The sequence below is a fragment of the Ischnura elegans genome, chromosome 5 (genome assembly GCF_921293095.1).
Source record: "Ischnura elegans chromosome 5, ioIscEleg1.1, whole genome shotgun sequence".
Classification (NCBI taxonomy): domain Eukaryota; kingdom Metazoa; phylum Arthropoda; class Insecta; order Odonata; family Coenagrionidae; genus Ischnura; species Ischnura elegans.
In genome coordinates, this window is record NC_060250.1 from 120582019 (window position 1) to 120606911 (window position 24893).

At 37.3% G+C, this 24893-nt stretch overlaps 3 protein-coding genes across 3 annotated transcripts; 1 reads left to right on the plus strand and 2 right to left on the minus strand.

Annotated features, from left to right (window-relative positions):
• Window positions 1–133: 133 nt before the first annotated feature.
• LOC124159489 (YEATS domain-containing protein 4) lies at window positions 134–5103 on the minus strand. Its single transcript, XM_046535322.1, has 4 exons — window positions 4880–5103; window positions 4526–4807; window positions 990–1170; window positions 134–839 (listed from the first exon to the last, which is right to left on the minus strand). The coding sequence occupies exons 1-4, from the start codon at window positions 4925–4927 to the stop codon at window positions 655–657; spliced, it is 696 nt and encodes a 231-aa protein (XP_046391278.1). The 5' UTR covers window positions 4928–5103; the 3' UTR covers window positions 134–654.
• An 87-nt stretch (window positions 5104–5190) lies between these two features.
• Window positions 5191–15463, plus strand: LOC124159488. Its single transcript, XM_046535321.1, has 7 exons — window positions 5191–5422; window positions 5518–5635; window positions 5716–5924; window positions 6250–6388; window positions 7305–7745; window positions 10136–10269; window positions 13056–15463. The coding sequence occupies exons 1-7, from the start codon at window positions 5325–5327 to the stop codon at window positions 14185–14187; spliced, it is 2271 nt and encodes a 756-aa protein (XP_046391277.1). The 5' UTR covers window positions 5191–5324; the 3' UTR covers window positions 14188–15463.
• Window positions 14651–22942, minus strand: LOC124159490. The gene is made up of 4 exons (XM_046535323.1): window positions 22509–22942; window positions 15794–15967; window positions 15569–15714; window positions 14651–14860 (listed from the first exon to the last, which is right to left on the minus strand). Exons 1-4 carry the CDS (start codon window positions 22794–22796, stop codon window positions 14773–14775), a joined length of 696 nt encoding a protein of 231 aa, XP_046391279.1. The 5' UTR covers window positions 22797–22942; the 3' UTR covers window positions 14651–14772.
• Window positions 22943–24893: the final 1951 nt, after the last annotated feature.

Consider the following 24893-nt stretch of genomic DNA (forward strand, 5'->3'; position numbering starts at 1 on the left):
GAAAATCACAATAAAAATCAATTAATGGCCACATTTATAATTATCTTGAAGTCAGGTATTTAAATTCTAAAAGAAGTAGTTGAAACCTTAAAGGTAACTTAATGCTTAACAAATAAAAATAATTATTACAGTATACTTAGCAATTAGAAACTGTATTATTAAGAATTCACAAATAGAGTTACCAGAGTATTAAGTACACACTCAACAAGAAATCTTTACTTAACATAAATACCTTGATGCATCAATGTCAGCAAAGATATGAATTCCACCTAGTACAATTTAAATGTCAATTCAATTTCATGTTTATAGATAGATGGCTTTCAAGAACTGCTTGAACTTGATGACTTCTTAATGAAAACTGATCATCAAGTTTATCAACCACTTATTTGTAGACTTCTGCTTTAACCAAAGGATTCTTGATCATGAAAAACCAGTCTCGGCCAAAGTGTATAGCTCTGCAAAGAAGAGAACACTAGGGGCCTTACTTTCTTCATAATAAAGAATGTAACCTCGGCCTTGGTACAGTAAGATCTAAAGTCACACTTCATGAAGTTTCAATGAGCTTCGTTGGTATTGTTCACCATCACATTATTTCCATTCCTGATAAAAAGTTATTTTACACACATTAAAAGAGCACATTTTGCAAGCATTTCATCACTGAGGTGGACCATTGTTACTAACAGCTGGACTTGACAGTTGAACTTTTCCAATTTCACTCTTGAATCTAGCTATTGTTTCTTTGGCTAACTTTAGCCTTTCCTTCAAATCCCCAATTTCAAATCTTATTTTGTTCTTGGCATTTAATATTGTTTGAAGTGTCTTCTCCTTTTTTTCTTCAACTGAAAAAGTCACAAAAGATTTGTTATAAGAGTAATATACTATGTAAATAAGAGAACATACAGATGACAGATTTTAAAATTTCTAATTTTCTAGCCTTAATGAATGCTGTGACTAAATTACAGTAAGCAACAAAAAAACAATCAACTCACAATCTGTCTCATGCTTCCAAGGTCCAAAGGTTAACTGCCGAGTAGTCGATAGATAATGCTGCATTTGCATTGTGGGATCTTGAAACACTATTTCCTCATAAAATTCTGACACAAGGGTTTTCTTTCCAAGCATGACATCAGGCCCCGTTTGAAAAAGTTTGAGAATGTGATACAAAGTTACCTGCAGGATATAAAATAATCAAATGATATTTTGCCACGTAAGGACCAATGAAATGACTAAGCATTGCATAATAGGAGTGATTTGATCAATTACTTCCCATGGACCAACCATGCTAGATAGGTCAAAGAGTAAGAGCCAGATAAAGGTAATCTATGTGATATTGCCACAAAAAAATTATTAGAATGGACGTGGGAAACCCTACCCACTACCTCTTCTCTAAAAAAACATGAAAGACAATCAAATGATCCAAGGAACCTCATGGAATGGGACTTGGCCCAGAAGTGAGAAAGTCATTAAGACAGCAAAATTGGCAAAGTCATAGAGGACTCTATCATGTAAAACCCTTTAAGAGACCTATCAACAGCATCCAAGGAGGGGCCATAAAATGGATGGAGATGAAGGACGTTGTAACCAGAGAGAAGAGAGGAAGTACATACATGGGTTGCATGAAAAACTTGTGGACAAGATAAGAGAAATCTCAAGTAGGAAAAATCTTGTAGTGATGAGGAGAGGAAGTCTCCAGGGGATAGAATCAAAAAAGGGGACTTTGGATTAGGATTGTCTAGGGGGCGAAAGCAGAAGAGATTTGCAGATGGAACAAGTTATTCATCACAAAAACATGGTTCAAACATCACAACAGATGAAGGCATACTTGGAAGCCTAAGCATTGATACAGGGAGGTTTCTTATATACATATATAACAATAACTCTTACACATTGATTATATCATGGTAAGACAGAGATTTGGGAATATTTGGGAAATGTTGAAAAATGTATTATGAAAAATTTGTGTAGCTTCCTCACAGCAGATTCAGATTCATACCACAATCTAGTGCCTATGAGATGCAATGTCAAATTAAATAGATTACGAAAATCCACTGGTAAGTCATTTTTTAGAACAATCTTAGCAAATACGTACGACCAAGTTCAAACCAATAAGAATACTCAGAAAGAAGACTTATAAAAGAACAGATTTGGATTATAGAATTTATCAACCGGACTAATAGGAAGTAATACCAGTAACTAGAGGAACACCATATGGGAGATATAATGTTTGCACAGAATGTTGAGGATAGGTGGGAGAGGATTGAAATGGGAACTGTCAAAGTGACAGAGAATTCAATGGCACACTTAGAGACTGAAAAAAATAAGAAATAGATCATAGATAATGGAGGAAATGAAAAGGAATATGGAGGTGAGTAGGAAATGGAAGAAAGCAGACAAAGAGCAAGACAAAGTGGAAAAAATAAGAGAACTCGAGGTACTTTGCCCACACGGTTAGGGGGCCCTGCCCCTAAAAATCTCTGCAGATAGCTGTGACATTCAGCATCAGAGCTTTGAATATTTTTGAGGAGATTTTGATAGGAAATTCTGGTTTTCGAAAATCTTCTTGCAGTAGTGAATTTTTGTAGACTTGGTGTGCCCTGGGTTGCGTCACTTACGAGACATTTATTCACCCGGTGAAGTCTCCAGAAAATTTTGGCTCAAAACTTCAACTTAATCAGGTTTTTACAGAATCCTTGTATAGTGAGATAAGTGGCACATCCGACAAATCATACATCTATACAGAATTTAAATAATTAATAGCATCTGAAGTGAAAAAATTTCGGATCCAGAGCATTTCTAGCACTGGAATGTACCAATAAATCAGAATTTATGCCATTTTTGCCATGAAAATTTTCTGAGGGGAAGGAGAGAGAAAATTGGAATTTTTGGAATTTTCCTCCAAATAGTTTTTGGTCCCACTGTAATTTCACTATATGTCCACTGAAATTTTTATACCTGCAGTTCTTCCCAAAGTGGCCCAGTATTGTAAAACGTGGATGAGTCACACAAGGGGCTTTGTAGGGTATAAAAAATGAATTACATATCACCCCTGGAAAGCCAGAGAGGCTTGGTGGAAAATAAACATGAAAAGAAGGAAAATATTTGTAATATCAAAGAGGTGTGCACACTGCATGCCAAAGTTGAGTCATCATCAGGCAGCATTTGAGAACAAGGCACCATAAAAATTAAGGCTAAGATAGGATGGGTGCCAACAGAACAAAAAAAGGTTCAGAGTATGAGGAAAGAATATGTGATGGATCTGGATGAGAAAGGGTACAGGCCAGAGAGATTGAACTGAAACAAGGAAAGTAGAATGGTGGTTGATAATCTCAAAACAGGACTCTTAGACATGGAAATTGAGAGAGCACTTTGGGATATGAAAACAAAGAAAGCAGTATGAGCACACTACACACCATTTGAGCCTCTAAAGAATTAATGTAAAGCTCAAAGCAAAATATTTTTTGAACTTTAACGTAGGATCTATGTGGAGGGGTCTTAACAGGATGATTTTGTGTAAACAGCTCAGATTCCATTTCCAGTAATAGGAAAGGGGTGGAATGTAAAGACTAAAGGACTATATGTAAACCTACTATTGCACGTGGGGAAAGTGGCACTTATGATAATAAATAGATGAATGGAGAAAAGGGCAATAGCTTATTTTGGTGATGATAAGTTTCATTCCATGATAGGAAAGTCAATCTGATGCAATAGTGGTAATGTGGTCCCAAGAAGAGAGGAACTTCGTAAATAAACAGGAAAGGTATGCTTGCTTAGTAGATTTAGAATAAGCAATTTATAGAGTTGACAGGATAAAGAAAAAGGGCACTCAATTTAAGAAATATCCATGTGTATACTGTGGAGATCGTTGACTCATTCATAATCTGCTCATTGCTCAGACTGTACAATTGAGGAAATTGACACAAAATTATGGTGGATAAGCTTTCTCTGAGGCATAGGACAAAGTGGACCATTATCGGAATATTGGTTGAATTGCCTTATCAGTGCAAAAAATACAGGTAATGTAGCCCTATTAGCACCCAATGTCAACAGGAAGCTGCTTACACTAAAGCTGGTGGACATACAAATGAACATGTACTGGAACCTACGTGTTATGCATGGACATAAAATATTGGCTACATCTAATATGCATTCCGTACTGAAAACAGAATGAATACCAATTTAAGTCAAGTTCATGATGTACACTGAAAAGGGTACCACACAGTATTAAATTTATACTGGCACTATAATCAATGGGGAATTTTCGCAACACTACTTATTTTTTCGATCCCACAATATCCTCAGTATACTTAATTTTAGTGAGAAAAAGACTTCCATGAGGTTAAATAGGGACACAACTATTCCTAGAGTTGCATGCAGGTAAAGTTGGTAACCCTTTTAAATGGTTACCGGACGTTATAACGAAAAACAGTACTTTATAACCTTATTGTAAGTTCAGTATTGTAGCAATTTTTTCCAGCACACGTAGAAGACAGACAAATTTCAAATCGGGATTCTGGCTGATACTTACAGGGCGCTCATTAGGATCCAAGAAATATATCTTGATGACAATTTCAAACTCTCCCCAACCAGTTTCGGTGACTTCATAAGGCGGCTTGGACACCATTCGATTAGGATTAGCATAACTATCGTGCAATTTGAAATGCACTTTTTTAACGTAAGATGACATATCTTCATTTCGGTACGGTTTTACGTACACAGTCCATTGATGAGTGTGTCCATCTTCTTCGCGCTTCCTTCCAAAGTATCTTGCTATGTTTCCATAAACGATGGGTTTTACGAGAGTAACACCCTAAAGGAATATAACATTATTAAAAAAGCCATTAAAAGTATTAATTTGAAATACATGTCACTGAGTCCTTACTTTCACTCTACCGCCAGTATCAGCTCCATAATCTACTGGTCCAGCCATCACTCAAGTTGGCAAAATGAAACAGCTTTGATTCAGAAGATATTAGTGATCAGCCAGAATGCTCCAATATTTACGTCAGCATTTTTCCTTAAAATACATTGAATACAATCCCATTATAAAAATTACGAAGACGGGAAACACTGCATAAAAATAACATAAACACTGCTATCACAACATTCAAAACTAATTTCCACGGATGACGATATTCAATTATTCGGGAAAGGCAGCTTCGCGGCGAGTTTACCCAAGATGGCGTTAGTGCGTCTATGAAATGGTTTCAAAGATACACGTGCAAAATGCGAGGGAAAGCTCTTATTAACGTCAAATTCATCTTTCTCACCTGATTATCCAATTCTTTTATTAGACAATAGAATTTATAATCGTTCTAGTATTAGAAATGCTGTCTTTAATGGATTATCTTACTCTTGTTATGTCGGTTTTCGCGGGGTCCTCAGTTGTTCTATTAACCGGCTTAAATTTATACTTCAAAGTGAGGTAAGTAATGCCTTTGTTTGATTAATAATTCCCTTTAGCAAAATTAATGTGTCATCGATACCCTTTATATTGAATGATAATACATTCTATTCCAGGAGAAAGTATCCTATTACTGTAAATTGCTGGTTTTGCAACGTTAATACCAAAGTCCCCTACGAATTCAGAAATAGCTGGGAGTGCCCCGCGTGTGATCAATACAATGGTTTTACGCCGGTAATTAAAAGCCTTGTCACTTTCAATTAGTACTACTGCACATACAAAAGTTAATAGAAGGTAATCTTGCGACTTTTTAGGATGGTGACTACAATAAGGCCATTCCAGCTCAGTACGCTGAAGATTTAAATGCTCCTGTATCACCAAGACAGGAGAGTGAAAAGCAAAAGAAGAATAAGGTCGGACTTTGTGGAAAGTGCAACAGTAACCAGGAGCTGAAGATATTTCAACTTTCATCTTTCTCACCCATCAATCCTCTCAAGTACAACGAAGAAATTGAAGCTTTCAGGTAAAGTTATGAAATTCATTTCTGTATTGAGAGACACATTTTGCTTAGGTTTGTGTACAAGGGAAAAATCTTAATTTTGGAATGTGATTTAGGGTTGGTGAGTGTTTTGGTGGTAGATGGCTACCTCTTAGAAGTACGATAAGTTCAAAATTCCGTCTTGGAACCTCTATCTTCAATTTCTTGATGTTAAAATTTACCAGTTAGTGTTTGGTCGTCGTATTATTGTTGGGTGATGGTCATACTCGTGTTGTGGGCTATTTGTTCGATTTTTTTCTTTATTAACTGTTGTGCATCATTTTACCTCTGCACCGTTTCATTTGAATAGGAGGAAGTTGGAGAAGGAGTACAAACTGTGCGGTTTGTGCGAAGGTGTCGTTGCTCGAACACTTAAGAAGCAACACGATTGGCTTTTGGGGCTTAATTTCGAGGAGCTGCAAAAGAAAACGACTTCGTTAAAGAAAAGTGTAAGTTTTCATCATTTGGTGGAGGACTTTATTACATTTGGTCATACTATGTCAAATCTATCAAAATTTTAACAAAATGAAACTCAGCTAGGATTTTCGTTAACTTACTATGGATATTCTCTTTGGTTGAGTAGAGGTTAATTATGTAGAATTTTAGGCACCTAGTGCCCATTGTTTTTAAAATGTAGAAAGTTCATTGAGACTGGCCCATGCAATGCATGTTTGTTTTCATTCATAACTACATTCATGTTGGTTAAAAATGACTTTCTGTTGCTAAAACCTCCAATATTATCTAGGATTCACTATCACTGATTATCTCAAGATTATCACCTGCATGAAATAGTTCGGCTGCAATAAATGATATGTATGAAAAAAAATCTCAAGTGTTCCGTTTTCAATTTAAAATAATTATAGATGTAATTATATGCAGTGATTGCATTTCAATAAACTATGAGTCCGGCATTTCTTCTTGTAAAAATTACTTATTTTTGAGCTTATGAACAAGTGAAATTACATGATGCCAAGGGCTGATGAGCCTCTACTTATGGGAGCCATAATTGAGATATTGATGTTGGAGTTTGTATTATCTCAATGCTTGTGATACTGGCTCCCAGAGTGGGCAGAGGCTATGGACCATAGGATCCGAAATTCTAATCCCTGCTTTAGCTTTTAGCTACTTATACTTTGTAGTATGGCTTAATATTCTTTACAATGATTGTGTGTGGGAAAGTCATGGTTCAGGGGGTTCAATGCCTGAAATTAATCAAACCAACCTGCAGATTGAAGCACAAATTGTTAAGGGTAGTTGTGCTCTTATATTTGCATTTATGAGAATTGGAGCTTCATTACCTATATGTTAAGTTTATGATTTCAATTGTTCTTTTAAGTTTTTGAGTGAATATCTTTTTTCTTTCAGTTGAAGCCCAAAGTCAAGTATGGTTGTCGGTGGACGAGTAAATATGGACCTGGAATAATTCATCATTTGCTGGTATTGTGTGCTGCATGGATGTCACTGGCGCACAGTGTTCGAGCGCACAAGGAAAATCCCTCCTATGTATCATACATTCTCTCCTTGTTACCATACTCTGTTCTGCCCATTATTCCCTTGGCACTCAAGCATGAACTTCCTCTCATTGGTGCTGCATTATTTGCTCATGTCACTGCCAGTCTATTGCGTCGGCATCGTGGGCCAGTCAAGCAAGGATCCATTGCAACACTGATGTTGGATGCTGCATGCTTCATAATATGGCTCTCTCTTCAAATTCTGTCCTGGCTCAGTAACCCGGAGGCTCAGGAATTGATTGATAAACAAATTGGTGTTGGTTGGATAACATCTTTGGATTTCAATAAGTATATGGTAAGTGTACCTCATGTTCAAGTTAATACCCATTACTGTGTACTCTGTATTACTTTAACCACTCACATAATTTTGTCATCGTAGCATCTTTCCTGATATTTATCTGATATTTCATTGAGTTTCCTCGCATAACCACAATCCCCAAAAGTCTGTGATAATTTCCAGGATGGTTTGTGGAGTTGAATTGGCATCTACCATTATGGCTCACCTACTTACTCACCTACCTACTATTACGATTTTTAGTCATTTTTTGCTTAGAGCCTAATCCTCTGAACTGATATAAGTTTTAGTCTGTCATTACTTATTACTTTTTTGATGAAAATATTTTGGGGGCACAGGTTCTAGAGGTGGTGGTTCATTGAAAAATTTTTCCATTTATGACCCGAAGTCATTGGCACTAGTGTCCACCAAACTTTCACAAAGAAAACTCTTGAGATGGGTTTGACTTTGAATCCTGCCTATTTGCATAGAACGTTTTCCATGAGGCTGTACTATCAGTTCTAAGGCTCATGCGAGTACTATCAGTTCTAAGGCTAAAGCTTAACCTTGGATAACTAACATGTTTGCTCCAATCATTTTTTTTGGAGTAATCATGGAGTAGCCAATATAAATATTTATTGAGTTGCGTACTGGTGCAATAAAGTGCCACAATCCAACAACAGATTGTTATTATTTGTGCTAACCAGGAATTACCTTTGGGAGATTTTTGGGGACATGTAGTGGGGGGGGGGGGGGTATGTATTTTTTTGGGGTAGTATGTACTTATGTTGCATTCAGTGCAAATTTGGGGGATAATGGTTTGAATCCATGTTAGGCAAATATATTTTCACTTACAAGGAGACATCGCCAAAGTGATGTTCGGGATCTGGATGCAGATGTTATTTTCTGAAACTACATAGGCAAGATAAAAAAAGTGTCACGGCTGTCTTCCACATAGGCCCGGGTTCGAGAGATATTCGCATGTAAAGATTTGGGGTTAAAACAAATGGGAATAAATGGTAACAGTGATTTCAAAAATGAGAAGAGAGAAAAAGTAGTGCCGACACTGGGACTAGAACCCGGAACACCCACAACAGATTACAGGACTAGAGGCCTAGGCCGCGCCGCCACGGCCGTAGTTAACAGAGAGCGATTACTCTAGGGATGTAATGCTGCGCGAAATCTTTACAAGCGAATATCTCTCGAACCCGGGCCTATGTGGAAGAAAGCCGTGACACTTTTTCTACCTTACCTAAATAGTTTCAGAAAATAACATCTGCATCCAGATCCCGAACATCACTTTGGCGATGTCTCCTTGTTAGGAAAAAAATTCTAATTCTTACATCGGTGATTCCAAACTATACCATCACATCCTGACATTGTTATGCTGTGCATAACATAATACATTCTCCTTTACTCCACCTGGAAATGCATGTTGTTAAACTATGTGACTCTTTAGATATCAATGATTGCTCCTCCGCCAGTTACCTGGCAAGTTACGGAAAGTTATATACAGGCTACTAAATCTTTGAAACTGAAGTTCAAATGGTTAAGTGTTGGATTTTTTGAACTTCAATTTGGTACAGAAATCCAATAATTTATGATTTGCTCTAGAATTTTTATTAGTTTTGAATTAGCAAGGTTTTACTGCATGTGTTCACTGTTGGTGGGATGTGACCATTTGAGTTATCTGATTTGTATATTTTTGTCTGGAGCAGTCAGCAGTGGGTAATATACTGCATATTTAACACTCACATTTACATTAATGGCTCCGTGAACCCAGGAATATACATAGCTAATTACACCTTGTAAAGGGTAACATTAGTGACTGAAAACTGAACAATGTCTTCTTAATTCATTTTGACAAGTGTACAATGTCATGTTCATTCGTTTGCAGTCTCTCTTTGCTTATAGCATCCTTTAAATTGCTCTGGTGTGACATCTTTAACTGTTGAGAAAGGCTAACCAGGTAATATGTTATCTTCTGATGATTATATTTATAATGGCTAATGAATGTGCATCCTGCTTCTGCTATTGAAGCAATATGTTATTATATGTAGTACATATGTGAACTGAATCAATGCATAGTGGAGTGCTCAATATGACTAGCCGAAACTTTTAAAGTAAATATTTAAAGTTATTGTTGATGAAAATGCCAGACAATTTCCTAGTTTTATTTCTGTGATAGCAGCCCTTAAATTTAGTGTTCTAATAGTAATTTAAGGGATGGGACTGTGGGAGTGAGGTTTTTTTCTGATCCATGAAGTTCCTTTATTTGGTGGAACAGATTGTTTGCCTCTAATGTCAATAACAGGTTAATTGTGGTCTTCTTTAAGTGTGATTATCTGGGAAAGATTCCTTAAATTAAGTTTAAGTAAGCAACTTTGTTAATTTTTATTTTCCTTTTACAGGAGATAACTTCATTCCTTGTGGTAGCATCTCAAGTTATGGTTGCTTTGGTCCCTCGGCCTGTTAGCACTGCTGAAAAGAAGCCTAAGCCAAAATATACTTTTACTCGAATGAGTGTGAAGAAGAGGCCTGTTAGGTAAGCTATTTTTTCTTATAATGCATCATTAAAGTTATGAACGTTTCTTCATCATTTCTCTTATCTGCTGATGTAGTGGGGTTGTTGTTTTATTTCAAAGTCTTAGGAATTAAACTTCCTGTTACAGCAACTGTTGGAGAAATTCTAGTGTAGTGGATGTTGTTATTCATTGAAGTGCTCTTAGTATGGTCCCCCATGTCTTCCCCAAAATCTCTTGCAGAAAGGTAATTGAGTAGATTATTCAAACTGAAGTTTTTGAGTACTCAAGGAGGAGTCTATCAGGGGAGGAAAATAGTGTTGGTAGAATTATGTTGAAATATCTTCTGTTGAAAGGGCTTCAAAATGTATTCACCTAATTACAACTATGCCATGTATTTTTAAGGGTCATATTTTCTACCCTGATTTCCTCAATGGTATTTAACTATTAACCTGTCTCTACTGTAAATTGTTGCACAGACACGTGCCTCTATCCCTAGACAAGGGCAAAGGTGTAAACACTGATGGGAGGAACTTATATTTCAAAATATTATACTTCCTCACGATAGTTTCACGCCACAGTGCATGCACATGGCATACTTTGGTTCTCCTTATCTCAATACTATGTTTCTACACAATGAAAGATAATTTTAATAGTATATCATTAAATTAAATTGCAACTGCACAATCTGCAACCCAGTTAACAGTGTTCAAAACAACATTAATGTCACAAGTGACGACATGCAGGAGCAACAACACGACCACTCATCTAGAGGAAGGGGTGGGAAGCAGAAGCGTGTAAAGGAGGGGTCGAGGGGAAGAAGTGCACTCCCTCCGTCTTTCAAACAACGGGGCTATGAATGAGGGAATAAAGGACGAACACGTGAGATCATGCTTTAGTGACGTAATTGCTTTCAAAGCGAAGCCGGGTATGCTATGTGATATATGGAGTTGGCGTTTCCAGTCCGTATCTTTTTGTTTGAGGGTGCTGATGTCATGCTTGTTCCTTTGAAAATTGTGCTGGTTGGACAATGTTGAAGTTTTTATGGTCTTGTTGTATTTAAAAACTTTGTGTCAATCAATTAAGAGTTCAAAAAACCAAAAAACGGTCAGTAATGCATCGCATTTGGTCTCATTCTTTTTTGAATCTCGTGCGTCCGAGCCCATTAAGTCACTCTCCTAGCATTTGTCCTTCAGAAACAGAATAAGCAGCTAGGGTGAAAAAGGTCAGTGGGTGAGATGAGTTAAGGATGAAGCACATTTCCTTTGTTCTCGTATAACTAGATATTTTCCTTTGAAGGTAATGATTTATGGTTTGTATTGTCTAACAAAGGAAAAAAAATACCAGAGGCACGGGCTGATGGAGGGCAGAGGGTTGTTTATTTAAATCTGCAGCACAATTTTGATGTGGTAATTATCCTATGGTGCTGAGATTCCCTTAATGGTTGCTTGGGAAGAGTCACACTATGTGTCTGTCGTATTTTGCCTTAAAATTTTTCATGGCTGAAATTCTGTAAGGTCTGAGATATTTGGTTCTGAGGTATCTGATCCAACCATCCCTAACGTACACAATAATAATTTTAAAATATTAACTTACCTTAGATTTCTCAGATGTCTTAAGTGGATTGCTATGTACATTACTGATTGCATTGAAGAGGATATAAGGTGGAATTTATTACATTAGAATAAATTGAATAGGCATAGATACAAGTGTTAAGTGGAATACAATTTCAACACTGCAGTATAGCGGTCAGTTATAATTACTATAGGGTTAATAGTCCTACCGTTTATTCAATTAATTCTCTTGAAAAGTAAATAACAGAACAGTCATCAATCCTGCTGATTATCATGCACCCCAGTTTATAAAAAAATGCATATTTTTTGGGGCTATCATTTTTTTGTGCCTATCTTTAGGCAAATGTCGCGACGGGACGACGACTGCTACCTAATAGGGATAAGGTTCCGAAGGGAGGGTGAATCAAATGCTCTTCTGGAGTTACTAAACTCAGCTTTTATTGTTCTTGAAATTCCGTCCTTACCCTTGCACGGGGGGGGGGGGGGGGTTTGAGGCTGGCTCGCTCAGAGGTGGAATGCTTGGGTATAGAACTTACGTGGCGGCGAGTAGGGAGAGGCGATGCCGATGGTCGTGGACCTTGTCGTACCCGGTTCGATTCCCACGCGAGTCGTTGTTTGAGATCTACCGCAGCTCCCACGTCAAGGTCATGAAGAGTCCCCGGAGGAGAGTCGCAGAAGTCCCCGAACGACGAACTCGTTCTGCCCAAGCACTCCGCACTTGCTGTACTGCCTCGAAACTGTCCACGCGGGAAAGAATTTCTGCCCTATATATCTATTTTCTGGGGGTGCGGGTGGGGGGAAAGGGGTCGCAGCGGGAAAGGGTAGAGTACCCTAGTGCGTGGCCCGAATTCTCAGAAATGCTCCTTGGACCCACGCACCCTAGGGCGGGAAAAGTAGCGTCACGCCTCCTTCTATTAACTGATAAAACTATCCTTAGATGTAGGACTTGACCTGGAAACATAGGATGTCAGAAGGGGCTGTGCGATCAGGAATTTTTTCAGTCTAGTGGAATCAAGTGATAATTTGGAAAAATCTAGAATCAAGAGTGATTGAATGGGATTCATGAGTGGATCAACTGCCATTAATAATACAAAAAATACAATTTTAAAAGGTTGTCGAGAATCATGAAAAACTGGCAACCTACCATGGATACAGTGGTAACTGGGGAGATGACTTAGGTTGCTTAAAAGATTGTAATATAACTTTAGTTTTTAATGTTTTTATTTTCTCTCCAGCACTTATAGTGATGAGTTCTCTGATGGAGAAGAAACCCTTCATGAGAAGAAGGATCCCAGCCCAGTGTCCAAGTCTCCCAAGTGCATGACGAATGTCCAGAAAGAGGCCAATACCTCTCAGAATCATCCTGAATCTTTAAAATCTCCAAATCTACTTATTACACCAAATGTGATTGAGGAGGATGTTCTCGGCATAAATAATTTGAGCTTGGGCCCTGCCAATGTTGGGTCCCCTTCCAGGTCTGGGCCTAAATCGCCACCTAAGAGTGTGCCCCGCACAAAACCAGTGATTCAGCCTGCCCGCCTGAATCTGAAGAATATTGTTCAATCATCATGGGTCGCCGGAGGCTACTGGCAGGTACCCAGTTCTCATCAGTATGCATTTGCAATCCCTAAACAAGGTTTTCAAGTGAGCCCTCAGAATTCTGTGAATTCATATTTCCCCTACCATACGTCCCCTTTGTCAAGGTCATCCAGCCAGAGTTCTGGGTTTGTGTCGAACTCGGGCACTGCTTCAAGTGTCCCCATGTATAATTCTAATAGTTTGCAAGGCTCTGCATCAAGTTCAATTTGTGGTGATCAAGAGAATTGTTCGGTATTTTCCGAGCCTGCTTACCATAGATTTCCACCTGCCTCTTATTTTGGAAATATTTTTTCTGGTGGCCACATGCCTTCATACTCGAGCTCACAAGGTGGTATGAGCCCACTGTATGGTATGCTGACCAGTCCTTACCCTATGATTCCTCATTACCCCAGTTTTTATAGACAAGGGACGTTACCTAATTCCAACCATTGTTGCTGCTGTCAAAATTCAGCAAATAAAGCTCATCATCCAGCCAGTGTTAAGGTGGCTGCAGAGGATTCTGATTGTCTTAGTTCTTCGTCCTCAGGATACTCTGATTCCCCTCCTGGTAGGAATTCATCCAAAGTTAGCCAGTTTCCCACTTACAAAGTGAGTAGTGCTAAGAACAAGGAAAGTAAAAATGTAGTTCATCAGCCTGGGTCTGCCATTTTGGCTGTTATGCAGGAGAATGTATTTCTCATGTTGGTCTTGGGTGGAAGCCTCATGTTTAATGCTGTCATGTTGTACCTCATGGTGGTAGGTAAAGGTACTGGTTTATTTGCATCATGAAGGAAATAATTCTTGTGTGAATTTAATCTTCTCTAAGTCCATCGTGCCGGAAATCGCTGGAGAGTTGTTTTATTGAAGGATGCAGATCGATGTCTTTGTTTTTGTGTTGTGATTTTAAATCATGTGTTGTTTTGTGTTAGTTGTTGTTACTGTTGTTTTTTTCCTACTGCTCGTGCGAACTGATTTGTATTTTACAACAGAAGATAATCTTTGGCTGCCATATTTTAATAATGAACTTGACTTTCACCATGGAATTTTACCACTGCCGTAATGATTGCCTTAGCATTTATTCTTTATACCCCTATATTTACTAATATGTTGTGAATGAAAACTTGTGATGAAATAGGTAGTATGTTGAGAAAACAGTTCTCATGTGTAATCCTACTGGATATGTTGATATATTTGATGAATACTTCTGCATCCTCGGATCATGATTAGTGGCATTTAAGAAAATGTCTGAGAGTAATTTTTTACCAATTTATTTTTACCTTTTGATTCTGAATGATTTTGTGTGTATGTAACTTCTTTGATGATCTTGTCTCAATTTTGTGCTCCTCCTTCCAGGCTATTTTTGTGGCACAGATGCTAATATTTGTGATTTGTGACTGTTGCATTTCCTGGGTATAAACTTTTGATGTTCTGTGCATTAACGTGAAATGGCTTCGATGACCTCCTGGTGAAAAAAAGGTTGTTGAAATCATTTCATTAAAATAATATCCAAGCAGATTTAGTGTAAATGCTTACATGAAGTATGTTCGCAGATAGTTCACGAAAGAACCCTATTTACTATTAGCTTCTGAAGGAGCCTCTCTCTCTTGCTGACAGCAAGGTTGTGTAAATTACTGTGGTATTTGTATTGTTTCAGTACACGTGTTGTACATTAAATGTACCAGTGCATTTGTCTAAAGGACTAAGTAATGAAATGAAAGAGCCTAGGTTGCAACATATCAGGTCCATCAAACTTGATTTTTCACTGCCATTTAATGAAATTCTGTAAATAAGATGTTATCTAATTTGGACTAGTATGATCAACTTTTAATTGGATAATTTTTAATTTTATTGGAGGAAGTGAGTTTCTTTTGAAAGTGAGTGGTCTGCATAACCATGTATGTGGAGTTCATGATAGTTGATCAATCATGTTCTCCTTGTATTTATTGAACTGATGGTTATTGTATATTTGTAAATAATGTTCTTAGTGTATGTGAAAAATAATATTTTAGAGATAAATAACATTTTTTGATCTCTGAAGACAGAATAAAAGACCTTTGTAGAGAAACAGTGTTAATAAAATAATTGTTTTCTTTCTTAAAAATCTGCTCTTCTATAAAATGTGTGTAAAATTTGAAAGTTAAACCTTGATCATTGAAAACAAGGTACTCACCCAAATATTTTGTGCTGCCCTGACTTTTTTGAAATGGGGCATCCAAATGACATTTGATATGTAGATCTCACGTAATTTACATCATTTTTTTCTTGTTGCCACTGGAATCTCTTATATTGTAGAAGCCCGAATTCTGTAACATTTCCCTTAAAGAATTTTGGCATAAAGCTTATTTTCAGGTTACTATTTCATGTAATTAATATTTTTTACTTAGCATTTTCTTACATATGATAGAGTGTAGTCCGAATAAGGTTTCTGTTGTAGGCAAGATTCTGGTCTGGTATCCGGAATTTCACCTCTTATGTTACCTCGTAGGCAAAAGCGATATTGCAAGTCATAACTGCTGGCCATGTTTTCCAGGTATTCTTTCTGCCTTCCAAGAAGTGCTAAATGTTCAGGCTAGATAAGGAATAAGTTTAACCTCAGCATTTTCAAGCATAACTTGGCCCTCCACATTAAGGTTGTTATAGTTCAAGGAAGTTCAAGTCCGGGAAACTTGTCAATGACATCAGGGAAAATTATGAGCAAATCAAAACTGCTGTGCTGTCGGTTGGCCGAGAGGAGTATTTTTGTGACTTCTATATTACTGAAATTACGTTTACAAGTCAGTTTCAGTGGTTGTACAGTAGATTCCGTTTAATGGGTCCACCGGTTACTTGGGGCAGATCTTGAAGAACAGAATCCAATAGAGGAATATCCAAGAGTATTATCCGCTTAATTGGGACAGCATGCCGCTTTATTGGGACATGAGTTGGCGACATAGATTCTATACTAGCGACAAAATTAAATTGTTTTGTTTTCAGAATACTATTATTTTATATTTTCCTCCTTTGATTTACTCCGCAAAACCCCAACCCATAGGTACATATGCAACCTGTTAAAAAAAAAACAAATCACTAAACACATATGCAACCCGCAAAACATAAAACCTACTCCTAGACACGTGTGCAACCCGTAAAGCACACAATTACCCCTTGACACCTCTGCAACCCGAGAAACAAAGCCCCTGGACACACATGATTTTTCACAAGTGTTCCTGTTCTTGCTCTATTTTGAAAGCTCTTGTTGTTATATTATCCGCAGGAGGATAGGACTTAGAAAAAGACATTCATTCAGCGTCGCCCGAGGCTGTGAAAAATATTTTTAACTAAATCGTTATAATTTTTAAAAATTATCATAAATTAACTAAACTCACTGATTTATTAATCAAATTAGTAATTTAATAAACTTATGTTGCATTATAAACATTCTTTAGTCTTCTTTCTACCATTTCAAAGTGTTTTATGCCCATATACAAGAGATTTCGCCTAATTGGGGCAGCCTCTTAATTGGGGCAAAGTGCACTAGTCCCGATATGTCCCAATTAACCGGAATCTACTGTATATAAGAGAGGGTGTCTATCTGCTTTGTGTGTCTGCACAACTGCGCAGAATAGGACCAAAGTTTGTATGTAGGTGCAACTCATGCCTACGAACCCAGTAGTGCTACTTTCAGCTCTGTCTGATGCAACCTTTGAATAGTTTTATGATTATCATTTGCTACGTCATGTCATACTACTTCTGTGGCTGGACATCCTGTTGGGTAGGCGCACCTATTGACATGCTCAAAGTGAAAAGGTGAAGGTCCAGCTCTGCAGTGGCGGTGCGTGCGTATACGCATGTTAGCAAGTGCACACCCAAAGATGAATAAATTATAAAAGAAAACTATTCCTTTGCAACGCGAAGAATAAAAGTACTGTCTGCATATGCAAGAAACATGAGCCTCCGAACGCTACAGCTATTTCCTTTTCGAATTCACTGCTCTACAAGTGTGCGATCCCGTGGCATCATGCCGGGCGCATTTTCGGTCTGTGCGATCGCTTGAGGGAGCTCTGGCGGGACGAGGTAAGCGGGGGGGTATGTGCTGTTCAAAGGGGCGATGGGAGCAGACTCGAAACCATGCGAATGCGCACGCACATGTATTTGGTGACTGACTAGCAGGTAGTGAAGTGGTGTAGCCGCCACCTACACTACCTGCGCCCAGGATCCTAGTCCGTCTACAGAGCCATCTGTATAGCCGTTTTCTACACTACTTCCTCATAGGGTGTAAGGAAAAGAGAATGAATTTCAACTACCGTTACTTGTAAAGGTGTGTTGAGAATAATTATTTTCATGCATGCTAATATAATTTCTGTTCATGCAATTTTAAGGGTAGAGTGTACCAGTGATATGTTTTGCTTGCTATGTATTCTATTACGACGAAATATGACGCTCATGGATTAGGATTAACATAATATAATTATATCATCCTATATCTGCTCTAATGCACACCCTAGATAAATTACCACCAGCCGCCACTGCAGCTCTGTGACCATAAAATCCTAGTTTCATGTTTCCAACATCTCTGGGTATTATCCTTCCCGAGAAATATCAAGTGGCCGGGTAGACTGGTATAATAGGGTGGTTTCCTATTATTTTTTTATTGCCTAAATCAAAAGATTATTACTCCTGGAGTACGTATTTCACGCTTTTAGATTTTTTAATGATGATTTCTATTTTTCGCGATTAAATGAAAAGTGAAAATTTTCAAGCGCCCGAAAACGCGACGGCTAAGTAGGAATGATGGGAAAAGTCTGTGTGACGTATTTCTGGTTCCAGCTGTCGGTGTGTGAGGTGACCTTGGGGCGAGGCTTGAGTGCTGATACGACGCAGGCTGCTAGGAGGTAGCTGAGTACCCTGCTATCAGGTAGCGCTGGGCTTAAATAAGGATTATTAATACCTTATCAAATGAAGGAAGCTTTCCGAACTTAGGTATTTTTAATGTCTGATTATTAAGAGATATTTCCCTGAGCTCTGTGCCTCATGCATGCATTGGTAATCTCAGGCAATGTAAAACTCCTATCTACTCGTATTGAAACTAGATCCCTGTGACGTCACGTGGAGTGGAATCGCATGGGTGCCAATATGGCCTTTTTCAAATGAGGTTAAAATTGACTGTGGCCATTCGTCTAAACTGGGATTTCTAAAACCAAATAATTTATATATTATGAATACATTAATGGTGGGTAAGGAATCACAATCAATGCATTTAGTTTTATTTGATGAAGGAAACTATCCTATTGGCATTAAATTATTTCTATTATCCCCTCATTTATGAAATGGAAGAAGAGGTACATGTTCTTATTGCTTATGTCACCTGTTGCTCTGTCTTAAATGAAGACCCCTTGCTGTTGTTATGCCAGAAAGACTAGGTGCTATGCCATTGTCTGTTCCTTGCTCATATGGATGATACTGGACAAGAGACTAGGTGCTATGCCATTGTCTGTTCCTTGCTCATATGGATGATACTGGACAAGAAATAAATTATCACTTTTAATTATAGATAGGTGCCTGATTAGAATATCTTTTAATTCAGTACATTGTTGGTTTAAGTGCGATATTCTCTGTGGTGTGTAATAACTGTTAATAATTGCTGTGTGTGAGATATATGCAGGGATCAAATCACTATCAAAAAATGTAATGGCTCTATTATAAGTACCTGTTACCATTTCTATAAAGCACATAGCTAGTTACAGTTACAAGTGCAGTTTGTTACTTTTCAGATTCTTTTAATGCCACAAAAGATTTATGCACCGCAATTGCTAGTTTTTTATACTATACTTTAAAGCCATTTATTTATTCTATAGTTTTTCTTATAATACACAGCATATGATAAAGAATATAAAAAAATATCAGTTGCCTCTTGTAAGACTAAATGAGTTGGGGTATAGTTAGGAAAAAAATATTTTCACAGTGTCCGGCGATATCTGGTGGAAATGTTTTATATCCATGAGAATAAAATAAAATAGTAAATTTCCACACAATTTTATTTACCATTTTATTTTATTCTCATGGATAAAAAAATATTTTATTGCCTCACATATTGGGAGTGGTGAGTGAAAAATAGGATTATTTGTCATTAGTTATGTTTGGACGGCCCTTAATTAATGTTGTTCATCATTCCTTTTTGTGGGTTGGAGAGTTTCTTCAGCACTCATTACCGAAAAATGACCAAATTAGGTACATGATGATTGGTACACTAGTTCACGCTGTGTGGTCATTTTTGACTATGCTCTCTCGTAGGGTACGTGCCAAAATGTAACAATTACTGCTACAGAGCAATGAATAGATAGCTAATAAAAGTTACATTTTAAATAATGTAATGATTACAAGTAAAAATGAAAAATGGCCCTGCATTGACTAGACTTGGGGTCAGATTCTGATGATTTTTCACTGAATGACCCAGGGTAGGAGAGCTTCACCATGGGTTGATATTGGATCTGTTGCTGATGTTGTTTTGGACTCTTTTTTCAGTCTTTTCTCCCCCTCTAGAAGAAATCCTGTGCATTGTTGTTGGTGAGCCAAGTAACTAAATGCAATACGTAACCCAACAAAGATACTTCATTTTAAAACTGCTTGAGCTGAATAGTAATTTCTTGACATAACTGCAGAGCATGTTTCGTGTGTAAATTCTTGATAAGTATGTAATCATTAAATGTTTTCATTGGTATTCCTGTTCAATTCCATGTCTACAGTGAAGCCAGTAGCTGCTACCATGCAGTTATTTATTTAAGGTTTGGCTTGTAGCTTGGCTATATCTCTTCTTTTTGAGGCATATGTTCTCGGGCACAAAGAATCATCATTATTGTTAGCAAAACTCATTAACTGTTGAAAAGATCCAATTCAGGAAGGTGCATAAAATGATAAATTATTTTTGTATACATACAATTTATCATTTTATAGTACCTTCATACCTTATTGTAGCATCCAGATTGTTTTCCTACCCATAGAAGTGTCTGATCCACTTACCTTTGAATTTCATTATGCATGGAACACCCCAGCCACAACCCTTACTGCCTGTTAAGCTGCTCGGGTGCAATGACATGAGGGGTTCCTGTTTTACTCCTCAATTGCTTTCATATTGCCAAATTTTCTAAAACCTTGGAGCCATGTACAAGTCTGCGCATTATGCTGGCCCTTAATTTTCAGAATTTGGAAAAGCTGTATAATGGTCTTAAAATCACCAAAATGAAGTTAATATTCACATGCTATAGTTTGGTTAATTTAAAATAATAACAAACCAAGGGCCATGAGTATTAAATACACAAAATTATCTTTTCAGGACTGAAAAAACTATCCCTATGAGGACTGAAAATGAAGCATCAGTGGACCAAAATTTTGTTTGTTTTGACGCTTCCATAGAACATATATGAGATTCAAAGCAAAAGATAAGCCAAACGATTTTTTCATCTTTCAGATTTCATCTTTTGTGTATATATGTAACATAGTGTATTTGAGATATTGTCCCTCAAAATGTCATCCACTCCCGAGACCTGTACCTTGTACTGTGGTGTCACAGAGGCATGGCATGTACCACTAATATTCTCACTCTACCCGCTCTTCCTTTGCCTTGCGGATTCAATGTTCATGGTGGAAAAATAAACCTTAAAATATTTATGAATTGTACAAGCATTATGGTATGATATTAGGCACAATTCATTCCTAGAGTCGATAAATTGTTATCTCAATAACAATATAAAATACAAAAAAGGTCAAATGACCACTTGTAATGAATACATATAGGTAAAAACTGGAATTGCTCAAGACCTGAAGTATTTCCCCCAAAAATAACTTCATTTTCACATTATTTGTTCCAAAATATTTTAAGCTCAACTAAACTCAGCCTCCTAATTCAGTAAATAACAAAGTGCTAAAAGAGAAGTGCATGCAGTCAATTGACTACCCCCAGTCATTCTAGCGTTAAATGTAAAAAATGGGACATATGTGATGATGTCTGAAGTAAGTAATCAGGTCAGAAAAAAGTATGAAATACATATGTAGTTCATTTTAGGGTCCTGAAACTGCTTTTATTGGGCCCTCTTAATACCCTTAAAGTTTTGTTTTTACTTTTTGGTGTCCTCATTTGAAGAGGGGAGCTTGATGCCTGAGAATTCATCTGATTCAGTGGCGGATACAGATGGGGGGCGCATGGGGCGCGCGCCCCCCCTTGCGGGTCCGGCTGTATTGCCGAACATTGCAAAACCACAATTGTAACTTTTTTATATCATAAGATGGCATTGTCTTTTACATGTTTATAATCACTTCAAATAAAATTTTCATATACTTTGCCTGTGACTTGATCATCTCTTATTAATGTCAATGCTAAGACAACTCAAGATATGTTGTGCCCCCCCCTTGAGTTTTTTCTGTATCTGCCACTGATCTGATTTAGTCACATATTTCAAGATAACTCTTTTTGCCCCAATAAATTAATCCCTTATAAGGAGTGGTGTTCTGAATAAAATAATTGGTACATAAATATGTCATAATCTCTGTAGAAATATTTGGTCATCAAGTGGAATCTTATTCAGATTGATAATTAACCATATGCACTTTACAACTTACAGTTACTCTTCCCTCTAAAAGCTCAAATGCTACTTAATAAAGCCGTGGACTTTTATTTCTGAGTTCTTATTTCCAAACGTGTGAAACATGATTTTTGTGAATAGTCATGGAATTTTTGTGGATTTTCGAGAAAATTTTCTCAAAAATATTGATAACGTATAGGTTATTTTTTCACCAGAAGGCTCTATTTATTTCTACATTCAATGCTTAATTAATTACTACCTTTATGTTCATTGTGACTAAAAAAAGAGGTTGCTGAAGTACAGTTATAAGAGTCTAAAAGACTATATTCCTGGCTAAATAATTTAACCGCATGCTGAAACAAAAGTAAATAGTTGAAGTACTACTGCTACTAAATATTTTTTATGATTAGGTAGTTAATCCTAGTTGTGAAGGAAAATACATTTGCAACCATGATTACTGGAAACTGGTAAAACATTCAGAACAGTAAAAATTACTATGTTTTGGATAACTTCAAAGTTTGTAAACTCCTGCTAGTAATTGAATTCAATTCTTACCTCTTCTTTAAACTTAGAATCCCAGTCTTCTTCGGCAACTTCATGTAGATAATGTCTAGTATCTAGATAATTTTCCTTGTATTCCGTAATAGATGAGAGAGGATTGGTTCCATCATAAACAGGCCAAACATCATTTTTACTGTCTTCATGATCACCTCTATTTTCGCACCAATTTCCAATGAGAATAGTAGAATTACTGTAGGATTTATCCAACTCTGTCAGCCAGGTACATCTGTCTCTCTTGGTTCCATTAGGCCCTCCTAGGCATGCACGATCATTTTCCAGCATTATGGATTTTGTAAATATGCAGGGTGAAATTATTAACTACCTATTACATGTTGCAATAAATCTTTTGACGGGGATTTGGCTACAGAGTACAGGATTGATGAGATAAGCATGGGCTTTTGAAGAAATGAGATGGTGCTTTATCATTGTTATTTTAGTCACTTTGACAACAAGCATATTCACCCAAAAAGCCCACCTGCTTCTGTATTCCCTTACTATATACTTGCTTACATCCATTAAAACATATTTTTTGGCTGATGAACTTGCACTTTTTAGAAATTTTCATTCAGTACCTAGTTAATGGAATTAGGTAGACAGTTTGGAAAATTTTTGAGAAGTTTTGATTGTTTGTTGTATCCAAGGTGTTAAAATAGTGCTCTTTCTGGTAGGATTTCATTTTTATGTAAAAAAATATGTCTTTCTTAAGTACCTAAGATAAGTAAAAGTAAATACATAGTTTAAGAAATATTGCAACCAAACTTTTTAGTTGCAATATTTCTGAAACTATTGGTCTGAAAACTGAAAAATGTGGTCCAAAACCAGAGTGGAAATTTTTGAAAAATAGGGTACTAATTGTAAGTAGAGGGTTTTAAACTAATATCAACACTTCATAATCGAAAAAACTTCATTTGCCAAAGAAATATTTTGTAAATTCATGATTTTTCAATGCATATTTTGTTTTCTTTTATGAAGGAAAGAAATTGAATTTTTATATTTCAGACCCCCCAGACTTCCCCCCTTGCTACCCCACCGTTGGGAAACCTATGTAAATCTTCATGTATTCACTAAAAATAACAATGATCAAAGCTATCATGGGCGTACCCAGCAAGGGGGAGGGGGGGGGGGGGCAGCTGCCCCCCTTGGAAGCAAAAATAGCAAATGTCTTTAAGAAAAATCAGTACTGATTTGAAACAAAAGTATTCAACAATTATTCTTTAAAACCATGAAAAATGATATATATTAATATAAGATATGTGACTAAAATAAAACTATTTTTTTAAGGAAATAATCTCATAAATTCCATGGCTTGCCCCCCCTAAAGCAAAGCTTGCCCCCCCCCCCCCGTAGATCATGGCCTGCCCCCCCCCCCTAGTTATGATCCTGGGTACGCCCTTGAAAGCTATGAAGTATAAACCTTTACCTCCGTTATGCATCATCATAAAATATGAAAACAGTACTACAGTGTTGATCAGGGTATTACAAGTGTAATGTTTGAACATCACAGTGCTGAAATATTAAAGAGATGAATTATTGGGATATTACATAATAACTCTGGTTACTGTGATAACCATGTGACTGACACCGGGAGGGGCAGAGCATAGGTGACCATGGGTGCAGCTAGGAATTAAGGCTAGGGGGGTTTCAGGCGCAACTAATACTGGGGTGCTTGGGGTATTGCATACCCTCCAGGGTTAGCGGGAGTTGCGGAGGCCTTCCGGAAAAAAATTAAGATAAATGGTTCAAGATGGTGATTTTTACAGCCTTCTGAGGGATATTTTACTAAACCTCGCGCTATTCTATAAGCAATATTAATCCAATTAGGTAAAATAGATTTAACTTAAAAATTTCTGTGAGCTCTGGGGGGGGGGGGAGTTTTATCCCCCAAAACCCCCCCCTCGCTGCGCCACTGTAGGTGACATCTTGGGAGCTCATTTGTAGATAAGACTGGCGGTGAGGAGAGAGAGGACGCAGATTGGAATCATCATGGTCTCGGGTTTTTGATTGGTTGGATGAGGGTGGCGTGATGGTCTGGCCACATAGTACATTTCTTACGTCACAACATCGATTAGAAATACACGGCTGTGTTACCACAATATGACATTCATTAAAGTAAAATGCAATTAGTAATCTTTCATATCGATTACTATATGAAATAAATATAAGCATATAATATTTAGATATATGTACTACAAACAAGTTCAATGATAATGAAGAACATAACCGGAAAATTTGACGAGCGAGGGCACAGCTTGAAATGTTGTTTAGGATGGGAAATTCTGACTGCATTGATTATGAGTGGAGGGCACGCTCATTCTACCTCTACTAGGGTAAAGTTTGCCTTGTAAAGTAAATGCCTTTTTTGGTGTTTATCTACATGAA

Coding starts and splice junctions, on each gene's coding strand:
- LOC124159489 (XM_046535322.1), bottom strand. CDS start 4,927: ATGGCTGGACCAGTAGATTATGGAGCTGATACTGGCGGTAGAGTGAAA. Junction 4,808..4,879: donor ATACTGGCGGTAGAGTGAAA/GTAAGGACTCAG, acceptor ATATTCCTTTAG/GGTGTTACTCTCGTAAAACC. Junction 840..989: donor TTGGAAGCATGAGACAGATT/GTGAGTTGATTG, acceptor TGACTTTTTCAG/TTGAAGAAAAAAAGGAGAAG.
- LOC124159488 (XM_046535321.1), top strand. CDS start 5,325: ATGCTGTCTTTAATGGATTATCTTACTCTTGTTATGTCGGTTTTCGCG. Junction 5,925..6,249: donor GAAGAAATTGAAGCTTTCAG/GTAAAGTTATGA, acceptor TCATTTGAATAG/GAGGAAGTTGGAGAAGGAGT. Junction 10,270..13,055: donor GTGAAGAAGAGGCCTGTTAG/GTAAGCTATTTT, acceptor TTTTCTCTCCAG/CACTTATAGTGATGAGTTCT.
- LOC124159490 (XM_046535323.1), bottom strand. CDS start 22,796: ATGCTGGAAAATGATCGTGCATGCCTAGGAGGGCCTAATGGAACCAAG. Junction 15,715..15,793: donor CGGACTACACTCTATCATAT/GTAAGAAAATGC, acceptor AAATTCTTTAAG/GGAAATGTTACAGAATTCGG. Junction 14,861..15,568: donor GGGCAGCACAAAATATTTGG/GTGAGTACCTTG, acceptor TTTTTTCACCAG/GAGGTCATCGAAGCCATTTC.